We start from the raw sequence: 27,472 nt of genomic DNA on the forward strand, positions 1-27,472 counted from the left end.
AGAGCTGTCCGGCGTTTGTAGGGTACAGCGCAGTGGTGTTAGATAGCGATATCAGAGGTTTCCAGGGTTACACTGCGGCGTTTGTTCTACCACTAGGAGCTGCTCACTTTAGGATAGGAAAGTTATTGGCCCCAAAATATGGCAAAATGAAGAATTTTTTGTTCTACAAAAGATTAAAATTTTTTAAAAAATCTACTAAAACATAATAATCCTTCTATAAATGTGGGGTCCCTGTGATTGCACCGACCAAAGAATAAAGAGGAGTCATTTGGGGCGCAGAGTGAAATCTGTAAAAACTGAAAACACAAAAGAAAATGACGCAAATGCACCACGTGGTGATGGCACACGTGGCGCTTTGAACCCGTTTTTGGACCGTTTTAAGGATGTATGCGTTTTTTGAAAACACATCCGTTTTTGACCAGTTTTAATTAAGATAATTGGTAAAACCGGTCAAAAAACAGATGCGTTTTTTAAAGGGCTGCTTAAAAACGGACCAAAAATGGGTTCAAATCGCCACGTGTGGCAACACCCTTACTGCTTTTGGATTTTTCCCCGCTTTCCTGTACACGGCCTAAAATATTTAATACCGTCACTAGGAAGGACAAGGCAAACAGCCGCGCACAGCCCTGGACACGGAAACATGAAAAGTTATGGAATACTGAAAGTGGAAACGCAAAAATACATAAGGGCCTGGTGGTTAAGGGGTTAAGTCACATCTAGTAAAATAAAAGCAGAATAGCAGGCACTGAGGGGGGGGGGGGGGTCCTATTTGGCAGGGGGTCTCTGTGAAGTGAAGTATTTAACACTTTAGCTGCCTATGCAGACAGCAGTCACAGATACCCGACATCACTGCTGCTGCACACTCCCGGCTCTGCTGCACACTCCCGGCTGCTGCGGCACGCTCCCGGCTCTGCTGCACACTCCCGGCTCTGCTGCACACTCCCGGCTGCTGCGGCACACTCCCGGCTCTGCGGCACACTCTCGGCTCTGCTGCACACTCCCGGCACTGCTGCACACTCTCAGCTCTGCGGCACACACCCGGCTCTGCTGCACACTCCCGGCTCTGCGGCACACTCCCGGCTCTGCTGTACAGGTCTGTGAGATGGAGGAGGGGGAGAGACACGGAGCCGGGACAACCCCAGGTAGAGCGGGATAGGGAGGGAACATTCGGGACTTTCTCTCACGGGGTTAAAAACTGACTGTCCCGCTGCATCCGGGCCGGTTGGGAGGCATGTGCAGTGTTTGCATAGCTGGAGCTGTTCCTCCAGTTTCGTTTCTCCTCTGTCTCCTCCCTGCGCTGAGGTTGGGTCTCTGGGTTACGGCTCGCAGGCTGCAGCCGTATAGAGGGGTCCGGGGGCCACACGCGGGTTTGGGGATCATGTCGGACCCTGTATCAGTAACCCTCCTCACCAAGCTGCTGTGTTCCCAGGGGGGGAGTCTGTCCAAGGATCTTTTGTCCGGATATCTGGATCTTCCCCGGGAGCAGATTGAGCAGATCCTGGAGGATGAGCCCCAGAAGTTCCCTGTGGTTGGGGATCTGGTTCTGGCCCGGAGTCCAGTAAGGATCTGCACTAAGTATCTGAAGAACGAACCTGAGGATGAGTGCGAGAAGCTGCACCTATGTAGGAACTACCTACAGGGCAAGTGCAGGAGGTAAGTGGCCCCTGAGTAATGTACAGAGCAGGAGGAGGAGGAGGAGGATGACCCGGGAGTAATGTACAGAGCAGGAGGAGGAGGGTGACCCGGGAGTAATGTACAGAGCAGGAGGAGGAGGAGGGTGACCCGGGAGTAATGTACAGAGCAGGAGGAGGAGGCGGGTGACCCGGGAGTAATGTACAGAGCAGGAGGAGGAGGGTAACCCGGGAGTAATATACAGAGGAGGAGGAGGAGGGTGACCCGGGAGTAATGTACAGAGCAGGAGGAGGAGGAGGGTGACCCGGGAGTAATGTACAGAGCAGGAGGAGGAGGAGGAGACCTGGGAGTAATGTACAGAGCAGGAGGAGGAGGAGGAGGGTGACCCGGGAGTAATGTACAGAGCAGGAGGAGGAGGAGGGTGACCCGGGAGTAATGTACAGAGCAGGAGGAGGAGGAGGGTGACCCAGGAGTAATGTACAGAGCAGGAGGAGGAGGAGGAGGGTGACCCGGGAGTAATGTACAGAGCAGGAGGAGGAGGAGGGTGACCCGGGAGTAATGTACAGAGCAGGAGGAGGAGGAGGAGGGTGACCCGGGAGTAATGTACAGAGCAGGAGGAGGAGGAGGAGGGTGACCCAGGAGTAATGTACAGAGCAGGAGGAGGAGGAGGGTGACCAGGGAGTAATGTACAGAGCAGGAGGAGGAGGAGGAGGAGGAGGGTGACCCGGGAGTAATGTACAGAGCAGGAGGAGGAGGAGGAGGAGGAGGGTGACCCAGGAGTAATGTACAGAGCAGGAGGAGGAGGAGGGTGACCCGGGAGTAATGTACAGAGCAGGAGGAGGAGGGTGAACCGGGAGTAATGTACAGAGCAGGAGGAGGAGGAGGAGGGTGACCCGGGAGTAATGTACAGAGCAGGAGGAGGAGGAGGGTGACCCGGGAGTAATGTACAGAGCAGGAGGAGGAGGGTGAACCGGGAGTAATGTACAGAGCAGGAGGAGGAGGGTGACCCGGGAGTAATGTACAGAGCAGGAGGAGGAGGGTGACCCGGGAGTAATGTACAGAGCAGGAGGAGGAGGAGGAGGGTGACCCGGGAGTAATGTACAGAGCAGGAGGAGGAGGAGGAGGAGGGTGACCCGGGAGTAATGTACAGAGCAGGAGGAGGAGGGTGACCCGGGAGTAATGTACAGAGCAGGAGGAGGAGGAGGGTGACCCGGGAGTAATGTACAGAGCAGGGGGAGGAGGGTGACCCGGGAGTAATGTACAGAGCAGGAGGAGGAGGACGGTGACCCGGGAGTAATGTACAGAGCAGGAGGAGGAGGAGGAGGGTGACCCGGGAGTAATGTACAGAGCAGGAGGAGGAGGGGGAGGGTGACCCGGGAGTAATGTACAGAGCAGGAGGAGGAGGGGGAGGGTGACCCGGGAGTAATGTACAGAGCAGGAGGAGGAGGGGGAGGGTGACCCGGGAGTAATGTACAGAGCAGGAGGAGGAGGGGGGTGACCCGGGAGTAATATACAGAGCAGGAGGAAGAGGAGGAGGAGGGTGACCCGGGAGTAATGTACAGAGCAGGAGGAGGAGGGTGACCCGGGAGTAATGTACAGAGCAGGAGGAGGAGGAGGAGGGTGACCCGGGAGTAATGTACAGAGCAGGAGGAGGAGGAGGGTGACCCGGGAGTAATGTACAGAGCAGGAGGAGGAGGGTGACCCGGGAGTAATGTACAGAGCAGGAGGAGGAGGAGGAGGGTGACCCGGGAGTAATGTACAGAGCAGGAGGAGGAGGGTGACCCGGGAGTAATGTACAGAGCAGGAGGAGGAGGAGGAGGGTGACCCGGGAGTAATGTACAGAGCAGGAGGAGGAGGGTGACCCGGGAGTAATGTACAGAGCAGGAGGAGGAGGAGGAGGGTGACCCGGGAGTATTGTACAGAGCAGGAGGAGGAGGAGGAGGAGGAGGGTGACCCGGGAGTAATGTACAGAGCAGGAGGAGGAGGAGGAGGGGGGTGACCCGGGAGTAAAGTACAGAGCAGGAGGAGGAGGAGGTGACCCGGGAGTAATGTACAGAGCAGGAGGAGGAGGAGGTGGGTGACCCGGGAGTAATGTACAGCGCAGGAGGAGGAGGAGGAGGAGGGTGACCCAGGAGTAATGTACAGAGCAGGAGGAGGAGGAGGAGGGTGACCCGGGAGTAATGTACAGAGCAGGAGGAGGAGGAGGGTGACCTGGGAGTAATGTACAGTGCAGGAGGAGGAGGAGGGTGACCTGGGAGTAATGTACAGAGCAGGAGGAGGAGGAGGGTGACCTGGGAGTAATGTACAGAGCAGGAGGAGGAGGAGGGTGACCCGGGAGTAATGTACAGAGCAGGAGGAGGAGGAGGGTGACCCGGGAGTAATGTACAGTGCAGGAGGAGGAGGAGGGTGACCTGGGAGTAATGTACAGAGCAGGAGGAGGAGGAGGGTGACCTGGGAGTAATGTACAGAGCAGGAGGAGGAGGAGGGTGACCCGGGAGTAATGTACAGAGCAGGAGGAGGAGGAGGAGACCCGGGAGTAATGTGCAACATCCCCACTGGGGCCTTTTCTTGGGGCCTGGAGGCAGCCGGGGCCCAGAATACCGGAGTGGCTGGCGGTTGCGGCCTAGGCACACTGATGTCCTGGTGCTTGGTATGGGGACCGGAGGACTGTCCTACAGCCTGGCAGCTCCAGCAGGTGGTGTGTGCAAGAAATATGGAGGGAGAGGCTGATGTACTGGTTCTCCCTGGGGCAACCCCTGAGTGTCTGTAAGATAAGTCCCTGGGTAATGGATGGGGGGCCCGTGGTGGTAACAGCCGTATCCAGGGATCAGACGGAGGCAACGCTGTGCATATCAACTTATAATTCTTTATTGAACAACAGCAACGGCCTAAACGGTCAACAGCAGATTGTTAAGCTGGAAGACTCATGGGGAGGGGTCCGCAGGAAGGTCACACGCCGCCCGATATTAGCATCAACTTCCTGGTGATGGATCTCAGTTCTGGGCTTGAGTCTCAGTACTTGCCCTGGCACTAGACGGTGGCCTGAGGCACCTGTGGTCCCGCCCAGCAGGAGTTTATATACTCCCCTAATCAGGTGATAACACTCCTCCAATCACATTCCAGCTTGTATTACAAGAACATCATTGGACAGTCACATATCACAGTGCTAACTCTGGCCTAACCAGGCAGTGGCTACAGATACAATTACTCAATTCTCCAGAACTTAGAGACCACCCAGAAAAGTGATCAGTCTCCATGACAGCCCCTGACAGGGAGAGGGCGCTACTCACAGCTACCACCTTATCCATGCATTGGCAGGGGTGTGGCAGATGTGCAGAGCAGGAGGAGAAGGAGGAGGAGGAGGAGGAGGCCGACGACTTTATAGCACTGTAATGTTTTTCAGGAGTTACTGTTTGTTCTCCCATGATGTTTTATCTGATCATAACTGCGCGGTATTACAATCCAATGAGATAAATGGACTGAGCGATGATGAGGTGAAAGTTATCCTTCTGCAGAACGACCACCAACTGCTGCCAAATGTAGGTATTACACAAGGGTTACTATAATACTGCCCCCTATGTACAAGAATATAACTACTATAATACTGCCCCCTGTGTACAGGAATATAACTACTATAATACTGCCCCCTATGTACAGGAATATAACTACTATAATACTGCCCCCTATGTACAAGAATATAACTACTATAATACTGCCCCCTATGTACAGGAATAACTACTATAATACTGCCCCCTATGTACAAGAATATAACTACTATAATACTGCCCCCTATGTACAGGAATATAACTACTATAATACTGCCCCCTATGTACAAGAATATAACTACTATAATACTGCCTCCTATGTACAGGAATATAACTACTATAATACTGCCCCCTATGTACAAGAATATAACTACTATAATACTGCCCCCTATGTACAGGAATATAACTACTATAATACTGCCCCCTATGTACAGGAATATAACTACTATAATACTGTCCCCTATGTACAGGAATATAACTACTATAATACTGCCCCCTATGTACAAGAATATAACTACTATAATACTGCCCCCTATGCACAGGAATATTACTACTATAATACTGCCCCCTATGTACAGGAATATAACTACTATAATACTGCCCCCTATGTACAAGAATATAACTACTATAATACTGCCCCCTATGTACAGGAATATAACTACTATAATGCTGCCCCCTGTGTAAAGGAATATAACTACTATAATACTGCCCCCTATGTACAGGAATATAACTACTATAATACTGCCCCCTATGTACAGGAATATAACTACTATAATACTGCCCCCCATGTACAGGAATATAACTACTATAATACTGCCCCTATGTACAAGAATATAACTACTATAATACTGCCCTCTATGTACAAGAATATAACTACTATAATACTGCCCCCTATGTACAGGGATATAACTACTATAATACTGCCCTCTATGTACAGGAATATAACTACTATAATACTGCCCCCTATGTACAGGGATATAACTACTATAATACTGCCCCCTATGTACAAGAATATAACTACTATAATACTGCCCCCTGTGTACAGGAATATAACTACTATAATACTGCCCCCTATGTACAGGAATATAACTACTATAATACTGCCCCCTATGTACAAGAATATAACTACTATAATACTGCCCCCTATGTACAGGAATAACTACTATAATACTGCCCCCTATGTACAAGAATATAACTACTGTAATACTGCCCCCTATGTACAGGAATATAACTACTATAATACTGCCCCCTATGTACAAGAATATAACTACTATAATACTGCCTCCTATGTACAGGAATATAACTACTATAATACTGCCCCCTATGTACAAGAATATAACTACTATAATACTGCCCCCTATGTACAGGAATATAACTACTATAATACTGCCCCCTATGTACAGGAATATAACTACTATAATACTGTCCCCTATGTACAGGAATATAACTACTATAATACTGCCCCCTATGTACAAGAATATAACTACTATAATACTGCCCCCTATGCACAGGAATATTACTACTATAATACTGCCCCCTATGTACAGGAATATAACTACTATAATACTGCCCCCTATGTACAAGAATATAACTACTATAATACTGCCCCCTATGTACAGGAATATAACTACTATAATGCTGCCCCCTGTGTAAAGGAATATAACTACTATAATACTGCCCCCTATGTACAGGAATATAACTACTATAATACTGCCCCCTATGTACAGGAATATAACTACTATAATACTGCCCCCCATGTACAGGAATATAACTACTATAATACTGCCCTCTATGTACAAGAATATAACTACTATAATACTGCCCCCTATGTACAGGGATATAACTACTATAATACTGCCCCCTATATACAGGAATATAACTACTATAATACTGCCCCTATGTACACGAATATAACTACTATAATACTGCCCCCTATGTACAAGAATATAACTACTATAATACTACCCCCTATGTACAAGAATATAACTACTATAATACTGCTCCCTATGTACAGGAATATAACTACTATAATACTGCCCCCTATGTACAGGGATATAACTACTATAATACTGCCCCCTATGTACAAGAATATAACTACTATAATACTGCCCTCTATGTACAGGAATATAACTACTATAATACTGCCCCCTATGTACAGGGATATAACTACTATAATACTGCCCTCTATGTACAGGAATATAACTACTATAATACTGCCCCCTATGTACAGGGATATAACTACTATAATACTGCCCCCTATGTACAAGAATATAACTACTATAATACTGCCCTCTATGTACAGGAATATAACTACTATAATACTGCCCCCTATGTACAGGGATATAACTACTATAATACTGCTCCCTATGTACAGGAATATAACTACTATAATACTGCCCCCTATGTACAGGAATATAACTACTATAATACTGCCCTCTATGTACAGGAATATAACTACTATAATACTGCCCCCTATGTACAGGGATATAACTACTATAATACTGCCCCCTATGTACAAGAATATAACTACTATAATACTGCTCCCTATGTACAAGAATATAACTACTATAATACTGCTCCCTATGTACAAGAATATAACTACTATAATACTGCCCCCTATGTACAGGAATATAACTACTATAATACTGCCCCCTATGTACAGGAATATAACTACTATAATACTGCCCCCTATGTACAAGAATATAACTACTATAATACTGCCCCCTATGTACAAGAATATAACTACTATAATACTGCCCCCTATGTACAGGAATATAACTACTATAATACTGCCCCCTATGTACAGGAATATAACTACTATAATACTGCCCCCTATGTACAAGAATATAACTACTATAATACTGCCCCCTATGTACAGGAATATAACTACTATAATACTGCCCCCTATGTAAAGGAATATAACTACTATAATACTGCCCCCTATGTACAGGAATATAACTACTATAATACTGCCCCCTATGTACAGGAATATAACTACTATAATACTGCCCCCTATGTACAAGAATATAACTACTATAATACTGCCCCCTATGTACAGGAATATAACTACTATAATACTGCCCCCTATGTACAGGGATATAACTACTATAATACTGCCCCCTATGTACAGGGATATAACTGCTATAATACTGCCCCCTATGTACAAGAATATAACTACTATAATACTGCCCCCTATGTACAGGAATATAACTACTATAATACTGCCCCCTATGTACAGGAATATAACTACTATAATACTGCCCCCTATGTACAGGAAAATAACTACTATAATACTGCCCCCTATGTACAGGAATATAACTACTATAATACTGCCCCTATGTACAGGAATATAACTACAATAATACTGCCCCCTATGTACAAGAATATAACTACTATAATACTGCCCCCTATGTACAGGAATATAACTACTATAATACTGCCTCCTATGTACAGGAATATAACTACTATAATACTGCCCCCTATGTACAAGAATATAATTACTATAATACTGCCCCCTATGTACAAGAATATAACTACTATAATACTGCCCCCTATGTACAGGAATATAACTACTATAATACTGCCCCCCTATGTACAGGAATATAACTACTATAATACTGCCCCATATGTACAGGAATATAACTACTATAATACTGCCCCCCTATGTACAGGAATATAACTACTATAATACTGCCCCCTATGTACAGGAATATAACTACTATAATACTGCCCCCCTATGTACAGGAATATAACTACTATAATACTGCCCCTATGTACAGGAATATAACTACTATAATACTGCCCCCTATGTACAGGAATATAACTGCTATAATACTGCCCCCTATGTACAGGAATATAACTACTATAATACTGCCCCCTATGTACAAGAATATAACTACTATAATACTGCCTCCTATGTACAGGAATATAACTACTATAATACTGCCCCCTATGTACAGGGATATAACTACTATAATACTGCCCCCTATGTACAGGAATATAACTACTATAATACTGCCCCTATGTACAGGAATATAACTACTATAATACTGCCCCCTATGTACAGGAATATAACTGCTATAATACTGCCCCCTATGTACAGGAATATAACTACTATAATACTGCCCCCTATGTACAAGAATATAACTACTATAATACTGCCCCCTATGTACAGGAATATAACTACTATAATACTGCCCCTATGTACAGGAATATAACTACTATAATACTGCCCCCTATGTACAGGAATATAACTGCTATAATACTGCCCCCTATGTACAAGAATGTAACTACTATAATACTGCCTCCTATGTACAGGAATATAACTACTATAATACTGCCTCCTATGTACAGGAATATAACTACTATAATACTGCCCCCTATGTACAGGAATATAACTACTATAATACTGCCCCCTATGTACAGGAATATAACTACTATAATACTGCCCCCTATGTACAAGAATGTAACTACTATAATACTGCCTCCTATGTACAGGAATATAACTACTATAATACTGCCTCCTATGTACAGGAATATAACTACTATAATACTGCCCCCTATGTACAGGAATATAACTACTATAATACTGCCTCCTATGTACAGGAATATAACTACTATAATACTGCCCCCTATGTACAGGAATATAACTACTATAATACTGCCCCTATGTACAGGAATATAACTACTATAATACTGCCCCCTATGTACAGGAATATAACTGCTATAATACTGCCCCCTATATACAGGAATATAACTACTATAATACTGCCCCCTATGTACAGGAATATAACTACTATAATACTGCCCCTATGTACAAGAATATAACTACTATAATACTGCCCCCTATGTACAGGAATATAACTACTATAATACTGCCCCCTATGTACAGGAATATAACTACTATAATACTGCCCCCTATGTACAGGGATATAACTACTATAATACTGCCCTCTATGTACAGGAATATAACTACTATAATACTGCCCCCTATGTACAGGGATATAACTACTATAATACTGCCCCCTATGTACAGGAATATAACTACTATAATACTGCCTTCTATGTACAGGAATATAACTACTATAATACTGCCCCCTATGTACAGGGATATAACTACTATAATACTGCTCCCTATGTACAAGAATATAACTACTATAATACTGCTCCCTATGTACAAGAATATAACTACTATAATACTGCTCCCTATGTACAAGAATATAACTACTATAATACTGCCCCCTATGTACAGGAATATAACTACTATAATACTGCCCCCTATGTACAGGAATATAACTACTATAATACTGCCCCCTATGTACAAGAATATAACTACTATAATACTGCTCCCTATGTACAAGAATATAACTACTATAATACTGCTCCCTATGTACAGGAATATAACTACTATAATACTGCCCCCTATGTACAGGAATATAACTACTATAATACTGCCCCCTATGTACAAGAATATAACTACTATAATACTGCCCCCTATGTACAGGAATATAACTACTATAATACTGCCCCCTGTGTAAAAGAATATAACTACTATAATACTGCCCCCTATGTACAGGGATATAACTACTATAATACTGCCCCCTATGTACAGGGATATAACTGCTATAATACTGCCCCCTATGTACAGGAATATAACTACTATAATACTGCCCCCTATGTACAGGAATATAACTACTATAATACTGCCCCTATGTACAGGAATATAACTACTATAATACTGCCCCCTATGTACAGGAATATAACTGCTATAATACTGCCCCCTATATACAGGAATATAACTACTATAATACTGCCCCCTATGTACAGGAATATAACTACTATAATACTGCCCCTATGTACAAGAATATAACTACTATAATACTGCCTCCTATGTACAGGAATATAACTACTATAATACTGCCCCCTATGTACAAGAATATAATTACTATAATACTGCCCCCTATGTACAAGAATATAACTACTATAATACTGCCCCCTATGTACAGGAATATAACTACTATAATACTGCCCCCCTATGTACAGGAATATAACTACTATAATACTGCCCCCCTATGTACAGGAATATAACTACTATAATACTGCCCCCTATGTACAGGAATATAACTACTATAATACTGCCCCCCTATGTACAGGAATATAACTACTATAATACTGCCCCCCTATATACAGGAATATAACTACTATAATACTGCCCCCCTATGTACAGGAATATAACTACTATAATACTGCCCCCTATGTACAGGAATATAACTACTATAATACTGCCCCCTATGTACAGGAATATAACTACTATAATACTGCCCCCTATGTACAGGAATATAACTACTATAATACTGCCCCCTATGTACAGGAATATAACTACTATAATACTACCCCCTATGTACAGGAATATAACTACTATAATACTGCCCCCTATGTACAGGGATATAACTACTATAATACTGCCCCCTATGTACAGGAATATAACTACTATAATACTGCCCCCTATGTACAGGAATATAACTACTATAATACTGCCCCCTATGTACAGGGATATAACTACTATAATACTGCCCCCTATGTACAGGAATATAACTACTATAATACTGCCCCCTATGTACAGGAATATAACTACTATAATACTGCCCCTATGTACAGGAATATAACTACTATAATACTGCCCCCTATGTACAGGAATATAACTACTATAATACTGCCCCTATGTACAGGAATATAACTACTATAATACTGCCCCCTATGTACAGGAATATAACTGCTATAATACTGCCCCCTATATACAGGAATATAACTACTATAATACTGCCCCCTATGTACAGGAATATAACTACTATAATACTGCCCCCTATGTATAGGAATATAACTACTATAATACTGCCCCCTATGTACAGGAATATAACTACTATAATACTGCCCCCTATGTACAGGAATATAACTACTATAATACTGCCCCCTATGTATAATACTGCCCCCTATGTACAGGAATATAACTACTATAATACTGCCCCCTATGTACAGGAATATAACTACTATAATACTGCCCCCTATGTACAAGAATATAACTACTATAATACTGCCCCCTATGTACAGGGATATAACTACTATAATACTGCCCCCTATGTACAGGGATATAACTACTATAATACTGCCCCCTATGTACAGGAATATAACTACTATAATACTGCCCCCTATGTACAAGAATATAACTACTATAATACTGCCCCTATGTACAAGAATATAACTACTATAATACTGCCCACTATGTACAAGATTATAACTACTATAATACTGCCCCCTATGTACAGGGATATAACTACTATAATACTGCCCCCTATGTACAGGAATATAACTACTATAATACTGCCCCCTATGTACAGGAATATAACTACTATAATACTGCCCCTATGTACAGGAATATAACTACTATAATACTGCCCCCTATGTACAGGAATATAACTACTATAATACTGCCCCTATGTACAGGAATATAACTACTATAATACTGCCCCCTATGTACAGGAATATAACTGCTATAATACTGCCCCCTATATACAGGAATATAACTACTATAATACTGCCCCCTATGTACAGGAATATAACTACTATAATACTGCCCCCTATGTATAGGAATATAACTACTATAATACTGCCCCCTATGTACAGGAATATAACTACTATAATACTGCCCCCTATGTACAGGAATATAACTACTATAATACTGCCCCCTATGTATAATACTGCCCCCTATGTACAGGAATATAACTACTATAATACTGCCCCCTATGTACAGGAATATAACTACTATAATACTGCCCCCTATGTACAAGAATATAACTACTATAATACTGCCCCCTATGTACAGGGATATAACTACTATAATACTGCCCCCTATGTACAGGGATATAACTACTATAATACTGCCCCCTATGTACAGGAATGTAACTACTATAATACTGCCCCCTATGTACAAGAATATAACTACTATAATACTGCCCCTATGTACAAGAATATAACTACTATAATACTGCCCACTATGTACAAGATTATAACTACTATAATACTGCCCCCTATGTACAGGGATATAACTACTATAATACTGCCCCCTATGTACAAGAATATAACTACTATAATACTGCCCCCTATGTACAGGAATATAACTACTATAATACTGCCCCCCTATGTACAGGAATATAACTACTATAATACTGCCCCCCTATATACAGGAATATAACTACTATAATACTGCCCCCCTATGTACAGGAATATAACTACTATAATACTGCCCCCTATGTACAGGAATATAACTACTATAATACTGCCCCCTATGTACAGGAATATAACTACTATAATACTGCCCCCTATGTACAGGAATATAACTACTATAATACTGCCCCCTATGTACAGGAATATAACTACTATAATACTACCCCCTATGTACAGGAATATAACTACTATAATACTGCCCCCTATGTACAGGGATATAACTACTATAATACTGCCCCCTATGTACAGGAATATAACTACTATAATACTGCCCCCTATGTACAGGAATATAACTACTATAATACTGCCCCCTATGTACAGGGATATAACTACTATAATACTGCCCCCTATGTACAGGAATATAACTACTATAATACTGCCCCCTATGTACAGGAATATAACTACTATAATACTGCCCCTATGTACAGGAATATAACTACTATAATACTGCCCCCTATGTACAGGAATATAACTACTATAATACTGCCCCTATGTACAGGAATATAACTACTATAATACTGCCCCCTATGTACAGGAATATAACTGCTATAATACTGCCCCCTATATACAGGAATATAACTACTATAATACTGCCCCCTATGTACAGGAATATAACTACTATAATACTGCCCCCTATGTATAGGAATATAACTACTATAATACTGCCCCCTATGTACAGGAATATAACTACTATAATACTGCCCCCTATGTACAGGAATATAACTACTATAATACTGCCCCCTATGTATAATACTGCCCCCTATGTACAGGAATATAACTACTATAATACTGCCCCCTATGTACAGGAATATAACTACTATAATACTGCCCCCTATGTACAAGAATATAACTACTATAATACTGCCCCCTATGTACAGGGATATAACTACTATAATACTGCCCCCTATGTACAGGGATATAACTACTATAATACTGCCCCCTATGTACAGGAATATAACTACTATAATACTGCCCCCTATGTACAAGAATATAACTACTATAATACTGCCCCTATGTACAAGAATATAACTACTATAATACTGCCCACTATGTACAAGATTATAACTACTATAATACTGCCCCCTATGTACAGGGATATAACTACTATAATACTGCCCCCTATGTACAAGAATATAACTACTATAATACTGCCCCCTATGTACAGGAATATAACTACTATAATACTGCCCCCTATGTACAGGAATATAACTACTATAATACTGCCCCCTATGTACAGGAATATAACTACTATAATACTGCCCCTATGTACAGGAATATAACTACTATAATACTGCCCCCCTATGTACAGGAATATAACTACTATAATACTGCCCCCTATGTACAGGAATATAACTACTATAATACTGCCCCTATGTACAAGAATATAACTACTATAATACTGCCCCCTATGTACAGGAATATAACTACTATAATACTGCCCCCTATGTACAAGAATATAACTACTATAATACTGCCCCCTATATAATGGGTTCTCCTTGTCTCCTAAAGGTGTGCTATAAGTATCTACGTGACACGTGTGATGGCGGTGATGGTTGCCGGCGGTTACATGTTTGCGGTTTCTTCTTACGTGGAGAGTGCTGTCGTCGCTCCTGTAATCGCTCTCACAATCTTGTGGATTCTGCCTCGGACTTGTTGATCAGTCAGTATCCAATTCCTATTCGTTCTCTTCAGAACTTCCAGATACTTTGTGCAGTGAAAAATCAGGAACTTCAGCAGACACTGAGAGACAAACGCAAGAGGGAAAAGGAGAAGAAGATCCCAGCAAAAAAGATGAACATGGACAGAGGAAAGTCCCATCATCCTACACATAACAGAATGCAAGGACAAGATGCAGAAGGTGAGAGGTAGTCACAGCCCCGCCCCCTGCCTGTATATCCTGTGTGAGAGGTAGTCACAGCCCCTCCCCCTGCCTGTATATCCTGTGTGAGAGGTAGTCACAGCCCCGCCCCCTGCCTGTATATCCTGTGTGAGAGGTAGTCACAGCCCCGCCCCCTGCCTGTATATCCTGTGTGAGAGGAAGTCACAGCCCCGCCCCCTGCCTGTATATCCTGTGTGAGAGGTAGTCACAGCCCGCCCCCTGCTTGTATATCCTGTGTGAGAGGTAGTCACAGCCCCGCCCCATGCCTGTATATCCTGTGTGAGAGGAAGTCACAGCCCCGCCCCCTGCCTGTATATCCTGTGTGAGAGGTAGTCACAGCCCCGCCCCCTGCCTGTATATCCTGTGTGAGAGGTAGTCACAGCCCCGCCCCCTGCCTGTATATCCTGTGTGAGAGGTAGTCACAGCCCGCCCCCTGTCTGTATATCCTGTGTGAGAGGTAGTCACAGCCCCGCCCCCTGCCTGTATATCCTGTGTGAGAGGTAGTCACAGCCGCGCCCCCTGCCTGTAGATCCTGTGTGAGAGGTAGTCACAGCCCCGCCCCCTGCCTGTAGATCCTGTGTGAGAGGTAGTCACAGCCCCGCCCCCTGCCTGTATATCCTGTGTGAGAGGTAGTCACAGCCCCGCCCCCTGCCTGTATATCCTGTGTGAGAGGTAGTCACAGCCCCGCCCCCTGCCTGTATATCCTGTGTGAGAGGTAGTCACAGCCCCGCCCCCTGCCTGTATATCCTGTGTGAGAGGTAGTCACAGCCGCGCCCCCTGCCTGTATATCCTGTGTGAGAGGTAGTCACAGCCCCGCCCCCTGCCTGTATATCCTGTGTGAGAGGTGGTCACAGCCCCGCCCCCCTGCCTGTATATCCTGTGTGAGAGGTAGTCACAGCCCCACCCCCTGCCTGTATATCCTGTGTGAGAGGTAGTCACAGCCCCGCCCCCTGCCTGTATATCCTGTGTGAGAGGTAGTCACAGCCCCGCCCCCTGCCTGTATATCCTGTGTGAGAGGTAGTCACAGCCCCGCCCCCTGCCTGTATATCCTGTGTGAGAGGTAGTCACAGCCCCGCCCCCTGCCTGTATATCCTGTGTGAGAGGTAGTCACAGCCCCGCCCCCTGCCTGTATATCCTGTGTGAGAGGTAGTCACAGCCCCGCCCCCTGCCTGTATATCCTGTGTGAGAGGTAGTCACAGCCCCGCCCCCTGCCTGTATATCCTGTGTGATGGTAGTCACAGCCCCGCCCCCTGCCTGTATATCCTGTGTGAGAGGTAGTCACAGCCCCGCCCCCTGCCTGTATATCCTGTGTGATAGGTAGTCACAGCCCCGCCCCCTGCCTGTATATCCTGTGTGAGAGGTAGTCACAGCCCCGTCCCCTGCCTGTATATCCTGTGTGAGAGGTAGCACAGCCCCGCCCCCTGCCTGTATATCCTGTGTGAGAGGTAGTCACAGCCCCGCCCCCTGCCTGTATATCCTGTGTGAGAGGTAGTCACAGCCTCGCCCCCTGCCTGTATATCCTGTGTGATGGTAGTCACAGCCCCGCCCCCTGCCTGTATATCCTGTGTGAGAGGTAGTCACAGCCCCGCCCCCCGCCTGTATATCCTGTGTGAGATGTAGTCACAGCCCCATCCCCTGCCTGTATATCCTGTGTGATAGGTAGTCACAGCCCCGCCCCCTGCCTGTATATCCTGTGTGAGAGGTAGTCACAGCCCCGTCCCCTGCCTGTATATCCTGTGTGAGAGGTAGTCACAGCCCCGCCCCCTGCCTGTATATCCTGTGTGAGAGGTAGTCACAGCCCCGCCCCCTGCCTGTATATCCTGTGTGAGAGGTGGTCACAGCCCCGTCCCTGCCTGTATATCCTGTGTGAGAGGTAGTCACAGCCCCGCCCCCTGCCTGTATATCCTGTGTGAGAGGTAGTCACAGCCCCGCCCCCTGCCTGTATATCCTGTGTGAGAGGTAGTCACAGCCCCGCCCCCTGCCTGTATATCCTGTGTGAGAGGTAGTCACAGCTCCGCCCCCTTGCCTGTATATCCTGTGTGAGAGGTAGTCACAGCCCCGCCCCCTGCCTTTATATCCTGTGTGAGGGGTAGTCACAGCCCCGCCCCCTGCCTGTATATCCTGAGGTAGTCACAGCCCCGCCTCCTGCCTGTATATCCTGTGTGAGAGGTAGTCACAGCCCCGCCCCCTGCCTGTATATCCTGTGTGAGAGGTAGTCACAGCCCCGCCCCCTGCCTGTATATCCTGTGTGAGAGGTAGTCACAGCCCCGCCCCCTGCCTGTATATCCTGTGTGAGAGGTAGTCACAGCTCCGCCCCCTTGCCTGTATATCCTGTGTGAGAGGTAGTCACAGCCCCGCCCCCTGCCTGTATATCCTGTGTGAGGGGTAGTCACAGCCCCGCCCCCTGCCTGTATATCCTGAGGTAGTCACAGCCCCGCCTCCTGCCTGTATATCCTGTGTGAGAGGTAGTCACAGCCCCGCCCCCTGCCTGTATATCCTGTGTGAGAGGTAGTCACAGCCCCGCCCCCTGCCTGTATATCCTGTGTGAGAGGTAGTCACAGCCCCGCCCCCTGCCTGTATATCCTGTGTGAGAGGTAGTCACAGCCCCGCCCCCTGCCTGTATATCCTGTGTGAGAGGTAGTCACAGCCCCGCCCCCTGCCTGTATTTCCTGTGTGAGAGGTAGTCACAGCCCCGCCCCCTGCCTGTATATCCTGTGTGATGGTAGTCACAGCCCCGCCCCCTGCCTGTATATCCTGTGTGAGAGGTAGTCACAGCTCCGCCCCCTTGCCTGTATATCCTGTGTGAGAGGTAGTCACAGCCCCGCCCCCTGCCTGTATATCCTGTGTGAGGGGTAGTCACAGCCCCGCCCCCTGCCTGTATATCCTGAGGTAGTCACAGCCCCGCCTCCTGCCTGTATATCCTGTGTGAGAGGTAGTCACAGCCCCGCCCCCTGCCTGTATATCCTGTGTGAGAGGTAGTCACAGCCCCGCCCCCTGCCTGTATATCCTGTGTGAGAGGTAGTCACAGCCCCGCCCCCTGCCTGTATATCCTGTGTGAGAGGTAGTCACAGCCCCGCCCCCTGCCTGTATATCCTGTGTGAGAGGTAGTCACAGCCCCGCCCCCTGCCTGTATTTCCTGTGTGAGAGGTAGTCACAGCCCCGCCCCCTGCCTGTATATCCTGTGTGAGAGGTAGTCACAGCCCCGCCCCCTGCCTGTATTTCCTGTGTGAGAGGTAGTCACAGCCCCGCCCCCTGCCTGTATATCCTGTGTGAGAGGTAGTCACAGCCCCGCCCCCTGCCTGTATATCCTGTGTGAGAGGTAGTCACAGCCCCGCCCCCTGCCTGTATATCCTGTGTGAGAGGTAGTCACAGCCCCGCCCCCTGCCTGTATATCCTGTGTGAGAGGTAGTCACAGCCCCGCCCCCTGCCTGTATATCCTGTGTGAGAGGTAGTCACAGCTCCGCCCCCTTGCCTGTATATCCTGTGTGAGAGGTAGTCACAGCCCCGCCCCCTGCCTGTATATCCTGTGTGAGGGGTAGTCACAGCCCCGCCCCCTGCCTGTATATCCTGAGGTAGTCACAGCCCCGCCTCCTGCCTGTATATCCTGTGTGAGAGGTAGTCACAGCCCCGCCCCCTGCCTGTATATCCTGTGTGAGAGGTAGTCACAGCCCCGCCCCCTGCCTGTATATCCTGTGTGAGAGGTAGTCACAGCCCCGCCCCCTGCCTGTATATCCTGTGTGAGAGGTAGTCACAGCCCCGCCCCCTGCCTGTATATCCTGTGTGAGAGGTAGTCACAGCCCCGCCCCCTGCCTGTATTTCCTGTGTGAGAGGTAGTCACAGCCCCGCCCCCTGCCTGTATATCCTGTGTGATGGTAGTCACAGCCCCGCCCCCTGCCTGTATATCCTGTGTGAGAGGTAGTCACAGCTCCGCCCCCTTGCCTGTATATCCTGTGTGAGAGGTAGTCACAGCCCCGCCCCCTGCCTGTATATCCTGTGTGAGGGGTAGTCACAGCCCCGCCCCCTGCCTGTATATCCTGAGGTAGTCACAGCCCCGCCTCCTGCCTGTATATCCTGTGTGAGAGGTAGTCACAGCCCCGCCCCCTGCCTGTATATCCTGTGTGAGAGGTAGTCACAGCCCCGCCCCCTGCCTGTATATCCTGTGTGAGAGGTAGTCACAGCCCCGCCCCCTGCCTGTATATCCTGTGTGAGAGGTAGTCACAGCCCCGCCCCCTGCCTGTATATCCTGTGTGAGAGGTAGTCACAGCCCCGCCCCCTGCCTGTATTTCCTGTGTGAGAGGTAGTCACAGCCCCGCCCCCTGCCTGTATATCCTGTGTGAGAGGTAGTCACAGCCCCGCCCCCTGCCTGTATTTCCTGTGTGAGAGGTAGTCACAGCCCCGCCCCCTGCCTGTATATCCTGTGTGATGGTAGTCACAGCCCCGCCCCCTGCCTGTATATCCTGTGTGAGAGGTAGTCACAGCCCCGCCCCCTGCCTGTATATCCTGTGTGAGAGGTAGTCACAGCCCCACCCCCTGCCTGTATATCCTGTGTGAGAGGTGGTCACAGCCCCGCCCCCTGCCTGTATATCCTGTGTGAGAGGTAGTCACAGCCCCACCCCCTGCCTGTATATCCTGTGTGAGAGGTGGTAATGGGAGACACTCCTCCATGTATTGATGCTTCTGCACTAAGAGTCCAATATTCCAGGGACACCGTGGAAGCGACCAGTGTCGGAGAGTGACCATCATGTTGAAGATGACCCACAGAAAACTCACCCCGAAGAGATGACTGAAGATGGGAGTAATACTCGTCCTTCCCAGTCACATGAGGGAGGAGCTTCATCCTTGTATATGGAGGCCAGAAGAACCCAGATGTTCCAGCCATTGGTACCAGCAGGAATGTACCACCCAATGCCACCCCCAGCATATAGGCCCCACCTCCAGACAATATTCCAGGGGTTCCCTCCTCACCCAGGTACTTCTCCTCCTACTGAGCCCCCAAATATCTACATCAGAGATAAATACATGACAATAAATCCTTTGTCTTACCCCCAGGAACCTCCTATGTTCTCCTTCCTCCACCATCTCACCCTCTATATCCCCGATATCCAGGTAATGTATCGTGCTTGAGGACCTTCCATACCCCTCATGGTCGTCGCTGATTCTATTCTACGTATTCATTTTAGAGCCCGATTTCCAGGAGAGATCCGGCATCTGGACAGGGTCGGAGAGTAACAACGTTGATGATGGAGAGGAACCAAAGAAAACTCGGGTGGAGAAGCTGACAGAGCACAGTGGGGCTTCATGTCCATACAGAACCTCCTACCAGACCCCACCCTTGATATTGTCAGGAGACCACCACTCAACAACAGCCATGACCTCCACCATGACCACCTCCACCGCGAGTCCACAAGGCGCTCAACCAGATGCCACCATCGCAACCTTAGCAGACAGTCCCACCGCGAGTCCACAAGGCGCTCAACCAGATGCCACCATCGCAACCTTAGCAGACAGTCCCACCGCGAATCCACAAGGCGCTCAACCAGATGCCACCATCGCAACCTTAGCAGACAGTCCCACCGCGAATCCACAAGGCGCTCAACCAGATGCCACCATCGCAACCTTAGCAGACAGTCCCACCGCGAGTCCACAAGGCGCTCAACCAGATGCCACCATCACAACCTTAGCAGACAGTCCCACCGCGAGTCCACAAGGCGCTCAACCAGATGCCACCATCACAACCTTAGCAGACAGTCCCACCGCGAATCCACAAGGCGCTCAACCAGATGCCACCATCGCAACCTTAGCAGACAGTCCTTCCGGGACCCAGTCATCACCACCCACCACATCAAGCAGCTTGATGACCACTTCAAGTCCATACATTGCTCAGCCAGTAGGCGCCTTCCAACCAGCAACTTCCTTGAAGCTTTGTCCAAGAAGCTTTGTCAATTTTACTACAAATGGTTCATCTGTTCCTCTGGAGAAACCAATAACCACCTCCACCGCAGGTCCACATGTCGCTCAACCAATTGCCACCATCAACCCAGTGATTTCCTCAGCAGAAAGTCCTTCCAGAACTCAATCAGTGCCCTCATTCAGACCAAGCAGTTTTCTCGATTGTACTACAAATGGTTCATCTGTTCTTGAGGAGAAACCAACGACCTTCTTCACTCCAGGTCCACATGCCGCTCCACCAGTTGCCAACATCAAACCAGTGATTTCCTCAGCAGAAAGTCCTTCCAGAACTCCATCACTACCCACAAACAGGTCAAGCTGTTTTGGAAATTTTACTACACACAGTTCCCCTGTCTCTGAGGAGAAACCAACAACCTCAACTGCAAGTCCATACATCGCCCAACCAGGTGCCACCATCAAACCATTGACCCCTTTAACAGGAAGTCCTTCCAGCCTTCCATCGCTATCTTACTCCAGACGGGTTTCTTCTCATTTAGAAGATTCTCATGTGGAGCCAGTCATGTCCCATCTTGTGCCCGATGACAAACCTACATTTTCCAGTCCTCCAACATTTAAAGGGATCAGTGCATCACCGAAGAGACGTAAGTACATGGACCCTGGAGTAGCTTAGGAATTTGTGATGACATCAGGAATATAAGTTTCTTGTATCGATGTTTCTTTTAAGGGGATCGTGACAAAGTCCCGGAAATTTGTCTGTCTCATGTTTGGAAACACTGCAAGTTGGGAAGTAAGTGACCTCAGGGAAGGGGGACGGGTCCTTTCTCTTTCCCTTGGTGATTGTGGTCAATGTGCTGGTAATTCTGGGTTCTTATTCGTAGACCGTTGCCCGGACGTGCATTACTACCTGCCTTACCGCTGGGAGATCTACAAAGGAACCGACTGGGAAGATGTTTCTGATATGGAGGAGATTGAGAGACAATACTGCGACCCAAAGTTTGACAGGTATGAAGCAACCGCAACAAGTAAGAATTAAAGGGAAACACTACTTGTAGAATTCAATATGGAGCCCAAGAATGGGACTTTTCCATATGTGGGTGTATCTTGGGGACGGGGAATCAGGTGACTCCTCTTATTGTGCATTTGTAGGATTCCTTTGATTGACTCTCTGACTATGAGATCCGGTCTGCACCGTGTCCGTCGCCTCTCCACCATATCATCCGTCATGAAGCCACCAGACTATGTTCTAACCACTGAGTGGTTGTGGTACTGGCAGGATGAATACGGCTCCTGGGTAGAATATGGGCAGCCTGTAAGTGGACTTTGACCTCCACGTTCTAGAATCTTTCCAACGTTTCACGTTTCCTCGTTCTCCTGAACCTTTTTTGCTTCTTTAGAATCAACGGAACAGCCACATATCGTCGTCAGACCTTGAGGAAGAGTACACGTCCAATCCCAACGCTGTCGTTGTGTTCAACATTGGCAACCAAAACTATGAGATCAACTTCCCAGGTACGGGGACAAGATTCAGGGCATCGGAGGGTGGACTATGGAGTCAATGTGGAAAACTTCTCCAATGTGCCCCATTAATACAAGTTCTTTTACTTCAGAGATGAAGCAGAGGAACATTATGTACGATACGGAGAGAGACATTCGCCGGAGACCGAGATATCTTAGTTTTGAAGACGTGAAAGTCCTGAGAGGAAGGTAACAGCCGGAGATTATTATTAAATGTCCCTGTGTTACTTTTCTCTTCTCAGACTCCTATATTTTTTTTAGTACAAAATCCTCAGCGGCTCAGTCCTCCCTGAAATCTGTATCGGCCCCTCTGAAGAATAACATCTACCCAAGAACCTGGGACACCTACGCCACGCCGGAGATCGGCTGTGCGGTAATATACAGCCCTAGGACATGTCTTTAGAGGACATGTGGCAGGAGGTGACAACTTCTCTTCATCTCTCCGTAGAAAGTTCTTGTAAATGACACCTCCAGCGAATTCTCCGAAATATGTAGCATCTTCACCAGGACGCTCGGGGGTCATGTGGTGAAGAAGATGTTCCGTCTGCAGAACCCATCTCTATGGCAGGTCTATCAGTGGTATGTCAGCTCCTCAACCCTCAATCAGCTCTTCAATCTTTGAGGGGTTCGGTTTGAGGGACATAGCTCATAACAATGGGGGTCAGTTAATGTGAGGGTGGAAGCATTAGAGCCAGGATGTTCCAACGCACGGTGGCTTCATCATCTGTCACTATGAGTAGTCCTAGGTCCCAGTAGCCTAAACTCCTGTCACTATAATTGGTGGGGCCCTACAGAGCAATGTTCCCACTCTTGGTGGACCCACCTCCTGGTGAGGATGACAAAGCTCTTAATGGCCTCATTTTTTGATATATTACGAGTGGTGGGACCTTACAGAGCGAGGATGTTCTTGCTGTAAGTTGCCCCATCTCCCGTCACTATTGGCGGTGGTCCCTCAGAAAGAGGATGTACCAGCTCTCAAAGGCCTCTTGTGGTGGGACCAAGGTTTTCATATTGGCTTCCTGATTTTAGGCAAAAGGAACAGATGAAAAAACTCAATCAGGGACGAGACGTGAAGGAAATCCGACTGTTTCATGGCACAGATATAAGACACGTTGACGCTATCTGCAATGAAAACTTTGACTGGCGCATCTGTGGCACCCATGGGACTATGTATGGTCAAGGTAAGGCGCAACATCTGCAACATTCCCCCCCTCCGGGCCTCACCTAATGGCTTGGAGGCCGCTGGATTCCCCGGTACCTCAGTGGCTGGCTTTAGCCCCGGCCCAGCGCTGACTTGGTCATGGTTGCTTGGTTCAGGTGGAACAGGCCTCGTCCATGCTGAGCAGGTCCGGCAGGTGGATTGCAATGAAGATGGATAAGCCGCAGTAACGTGGAAGTAGTTCTCTTTGGAGCACTTCCAGTGTATGCATGTATACAGTAGAGGGGAGGCTCCTGATCTTAGCGGCAGCCAGGGATCACACGTAGACAAGAGATGTACAACATCAACTCACTCAACCTTTATTCCAGAACTCAAACACAGCAACAGGCCAAGGTAGAAGTCCAATCTGCCCAGGTCCAAGGTAGCTGGTTGGATAATGTCTGGTGTCAGATATAGGAAGAAATCTAATTACTCATATCCAGACCTGATCTTCCTCCACTCCCCAAGCCAGAACTTTTCAGCCACAGGGAGTCTTCTATAAAACTTCACCTGGGGTCGGAGAGTCCAGGCATCCAACCAGGGACCTTGTGACAAAATCAAACATTACATAACATTGGTCAGTGTAAACTTTCTCCTTCCAGGCAGATTTAGTGACACGGCATTACCCACTATAGCCAGTAGGTGGCATATGTATGAAGGGCTTTACACACATCCTTAAAATCAATATATATGTTATTAAAGGAAACTTAAAGGGGTTTTCCCACAAAACCACTCCCTAGGCTGCTCAGTGCAAAAATCCAGGGTGTGGGCGGGGCCTCTCTAAGCAGAGACATTATGATCCCTCTAGTTCTGTGGGGTGACAGTGTATTTACATTATCAGGTGTATATGCACTTCCATCTGGCTTCTGACATTGTACTAGCATCTTACACGTAGAAAGAGATGAGACAGATGAGAGATGCATGAGATTCCTATTACACAGAGGCTGACAGACTTTTACACTGTGAGTGCCTGCCTCCCCTTCCCCCGATCACTTATCTACCTGTAGTTTGCAGCCTCTCTCTGCTCACGATGTGCTGGCAGGAAGTGAATCAGTGTCAGTGTGAGCTCCGCCCTGGACTGCAGGGGGGCGTGGCTGCAGGCACAGAGCAGAAAGACACAGAAACTCAGCAAGCATGGCTGTCACACAGGAATCCAAGATGGTGGCCACCCGACCCTAAGTCAGAAGTTACAGGGTCGTGTCTAGGGGACTGATAGAGGCAGGGTGGGCTTAGATCTGTGAGATGCTGCAGTTTTGTTAATAACAGTGAATTAGAGAATGTGTTATTTTGTTATCCTGAGAACATATAAGAAACTTGTCCTCGTGGGACAATCCCTTTAAGGAAGTTCCCCCAGAGAATGCAGGGACATTAGCAATGTGCAGTGCTTGTAAGGGACTCGTCCAGCGGGCCTTTACACTTCTAGAGAGAAGCTGTGATTGGAGGACCGTAAAATGACTGCATGTCCCCTCATGATCTGAGCTTTGGCTCCTCATATAACTACAACTCCCAGCATGTCCTGACAGTTTTGGCTTCATCTATGATATCTGGTATGTTTCCAGTCATGTAATTAAGGAAACGCTTGTAACCTGTCCAAATTCTCCCCATAGGAAGTTACTTTGCTCGTGACGCCTCGTACTCCTATAACTACTCCACACCAACACCTAGCGGGTCACGGATGATGTTTGTAGCTCGTGTGCTGGTGGGAGACTACGTGATGGGAGACCCCAGTATGAAGCGTCCACCAAAGAAACGTGGACGAACCACTCGACATTACGACTCCTGTGTGGACAACCCCAGAGATCCGTCCATCTTTGTGGTGTTCGAGAAGCATCAGATCTTCCCCGAGTATCTACTGGAATACGAGGAACACAAACAGGAAACATCCTGCAATATCTTATAAGTAACCAAATGTAGAACCAAGGCAAATACAAGGACAGCAAAGCCAAAACGGTTCACGAAAACTGACAAAGGGGAGAGCAGAAAGGTGGACACAGCTCGGTCAGGGTAGCCTGATGGTCCATGAGCCCCCAAGATTGGTGAGGACATCATGCAGGTGTAGTGCCACCAAGTAATGGGGTCTACTGCTGGATCCCTTCATCTTCAGGGGCAGTGAATGGGTCTCTCTAGAATCAGGACCAGTGGGCACCGGGCAGCCTCTGGTGACACTGCTTATCTCTAGCGCCTCCAATGGATGGGAGGTTTTCTGAAACCAGGAGCACAAGCCTGAAAGAGCCGGCCAGATATACAGACACAGGGGCTTTTTCATGACCACAGCGGCACATTGACCAACCTGTCCCTTCACGTACACAAACCCCAGGACCAGGATTTTCTCGGCAGACAGGTTTGGGGTGTCCTCGGTAAAGATGGCTGCCTCTTGATCTGACTACTGTGTTATGACCTGGAGCACGTTGTGATGAAGGCGCTTTCTGCAATCTTGTTGTGATCTTTGAGACTATTGGAAACATACAGCAGCGGGTGATATGTTCATCTATAACTGGGTTTAAACTCAATATATATATATGTATAGGCATCAGCACCATGAGTAGACGTAAGGTAACAACATTGTAAGAAGGGTAAGGGTTACAACATTGTAAGAAGGGTAAGGGTTACAACATTGTAAGAAGGGTAAGGGTTACAACATTGTAAGAAGGGGAAGGGTTACAACATTGTAAGAAGGGTAAGGGTTACAACATTGTAAGAAGCGGAAGGGTTACAACATTGTAAGAAGGGTAAGGGTTACAACATTGTAAGCAGGGTAAGGGTTACAACATTGTAAGAAGGGTAAGGGTTACAACATTGTAAGAAGGGTAAGGGTTACAACATTGTAAGAAGGGTAAGGGTTACAACATTGTAAGAAGGGTAAGGGTTACAACATTGTAAGCAGGGTAAGGGTTACAACATTGTAAGAAGGGTAAGGGTTACAACATTGTAAGAAGGGTAAGGGTTACAACATTGTAAGAAGGGTAAGGGTTACAACATTGTAAGCAGGGTAAGGGTTACAACATTGTAAGAAGGGTAAGGGTTACAACATTGTAAGAAGGGTAAGGGTTACAACATTGTAAGCAGGGTAAGGGTTACAACATTGTAAGAAGGGTAAGGGTTACAACATTGTAAGAAGGGGAGGGATTACAGCATTCTAAGAAGGGGAGGGATTACAGCATTCTAAGAAGGGGAGGGATTACAACATTCTAAGAAGGGGAGGGATTACAACATTCTAAGAAGGGGAAGGGTTACAAGATTCTAAGAAGGGGAGGGGTTACAACATTCTAAGAAGGGGAAGGGTTACAAGATTCTAAGAAGGGGAGGGGTTACAACATTCTAAGAAGGGGAGGGATTACAACATTCTAAGAAGGGGAGGGATTACAACATTGTAAGAAGGTGAAGGGTTACAACATTCTAAGAAGCGGAGGGATTACAGCATTCTAAGAAGGTGAAGGGTTGCAACATTCTAAAAAGGGGAGGGATTATTACATTCTCAGCAAGCGTGGGATTACAACATTCTAAGAAGGGGAG

General features: G+C 47.0%; 1 protein-coding gene across 4 annotated transcripts; it reads left to right on the forward strand.

The window, feature by feature from the left end:
* Nucleotides 1-1,177: 1,177 nt before the first annotated feature.
* Nucleotides 1,178-27,049, forward strand: LOC140125926 (zinc finger CCCH-type antiviral protein 1-like). 4 transcript variants are annotated; one of them, XM_072144854.1, is made up of 16 exons: nt 1,178-1,653; nt 5,036-5,171; nt 14,967-15,315; nt 20,039-20,305; nt 20,386-20,442; nt 20,517-21,692; nt 21,783-21,887; nt 21,971-22,033; nt 22,125-22,248; nt 22,393-22,555; nt 22,641-22,755; nt 22,854-22,950; nt 23,023-23,134; nt 23,210-23,340; nt 23,791-23,942; nt 25,567-27,049. In XM_072144854.1, the coding sequence occupies exons 1-16, from the start codon at nt 1,232-1,234 to the stop codon at nt 25,857-25,859; spliced, it is 3,762 nt and encodes a 1,253-aa protein (XP_072000955.1). In that variant the 5' UTR covers nt 1,178-1,231; the 3' UTR covers nt 25,860-27,049. The 4 variants fall into 4 exon arrangements, with proteins under 4 accessions (XP_072000955.1, XP_072000954.1, XP_072000957.1 ...); XM_072144853.1 differs by having other exon boundaries at nt 1,204-1,653; nt 20,517-21,887; nt 25,567-27,048; XM_072144856.1 differs by lacking the exon at nt 5,036-5,171 and having other exon boundaries at nt 1,588-1,653; nt 15,150-15,315; nt 20,517-21,887; nt 25,567-27,046.
* Nucleotides 27,050-27,472: the final 423 nt, after the last annotated feature.

The sequence above is a fragment of the Engystomops pustulosus genome, chromosome 4, assembly GCF_040894005.1.
Source record: "Engystomops pustulosus chromosome 4, aEngPut4.maternal, whole genome shotgun sequence".
Classification (NCBI taxonomy): domain Eukaryota; kingdom Metazoa; phylum Chordata; class Amphibia; order Anura; family Leptodactylidae; genus Engystomops; species Engystomops pustulosus.

What these genes read in the sequence shown, in the direction of transcription:
- LOC140125926 (XM_072144853.1), top strand. Translation starts at nt 1,232, where the DNA reads ATGTGCAGTGTTTGCATAGCTGGAGCTGTTCCTCCAGTTTCGTTTCTC. An exon ending in CAGTGCATCACCGAAGAGAC is followed by an intron (nt 21,888 to 21,970) that starts GTAAGTACATGG and finishes GTTTCTTTTAAG; the next exon opens with GGGATCGTGACAAAGTCCCG. An exon ending in CTATGAGATCAACTTCCCAG is followed by an intron (nt 22,756 to 22,853) that starts GTACGGGGACAA and finishes CTTTTACTTCAG; the next exon opens with AGATGAAGCAGAGGAACATT.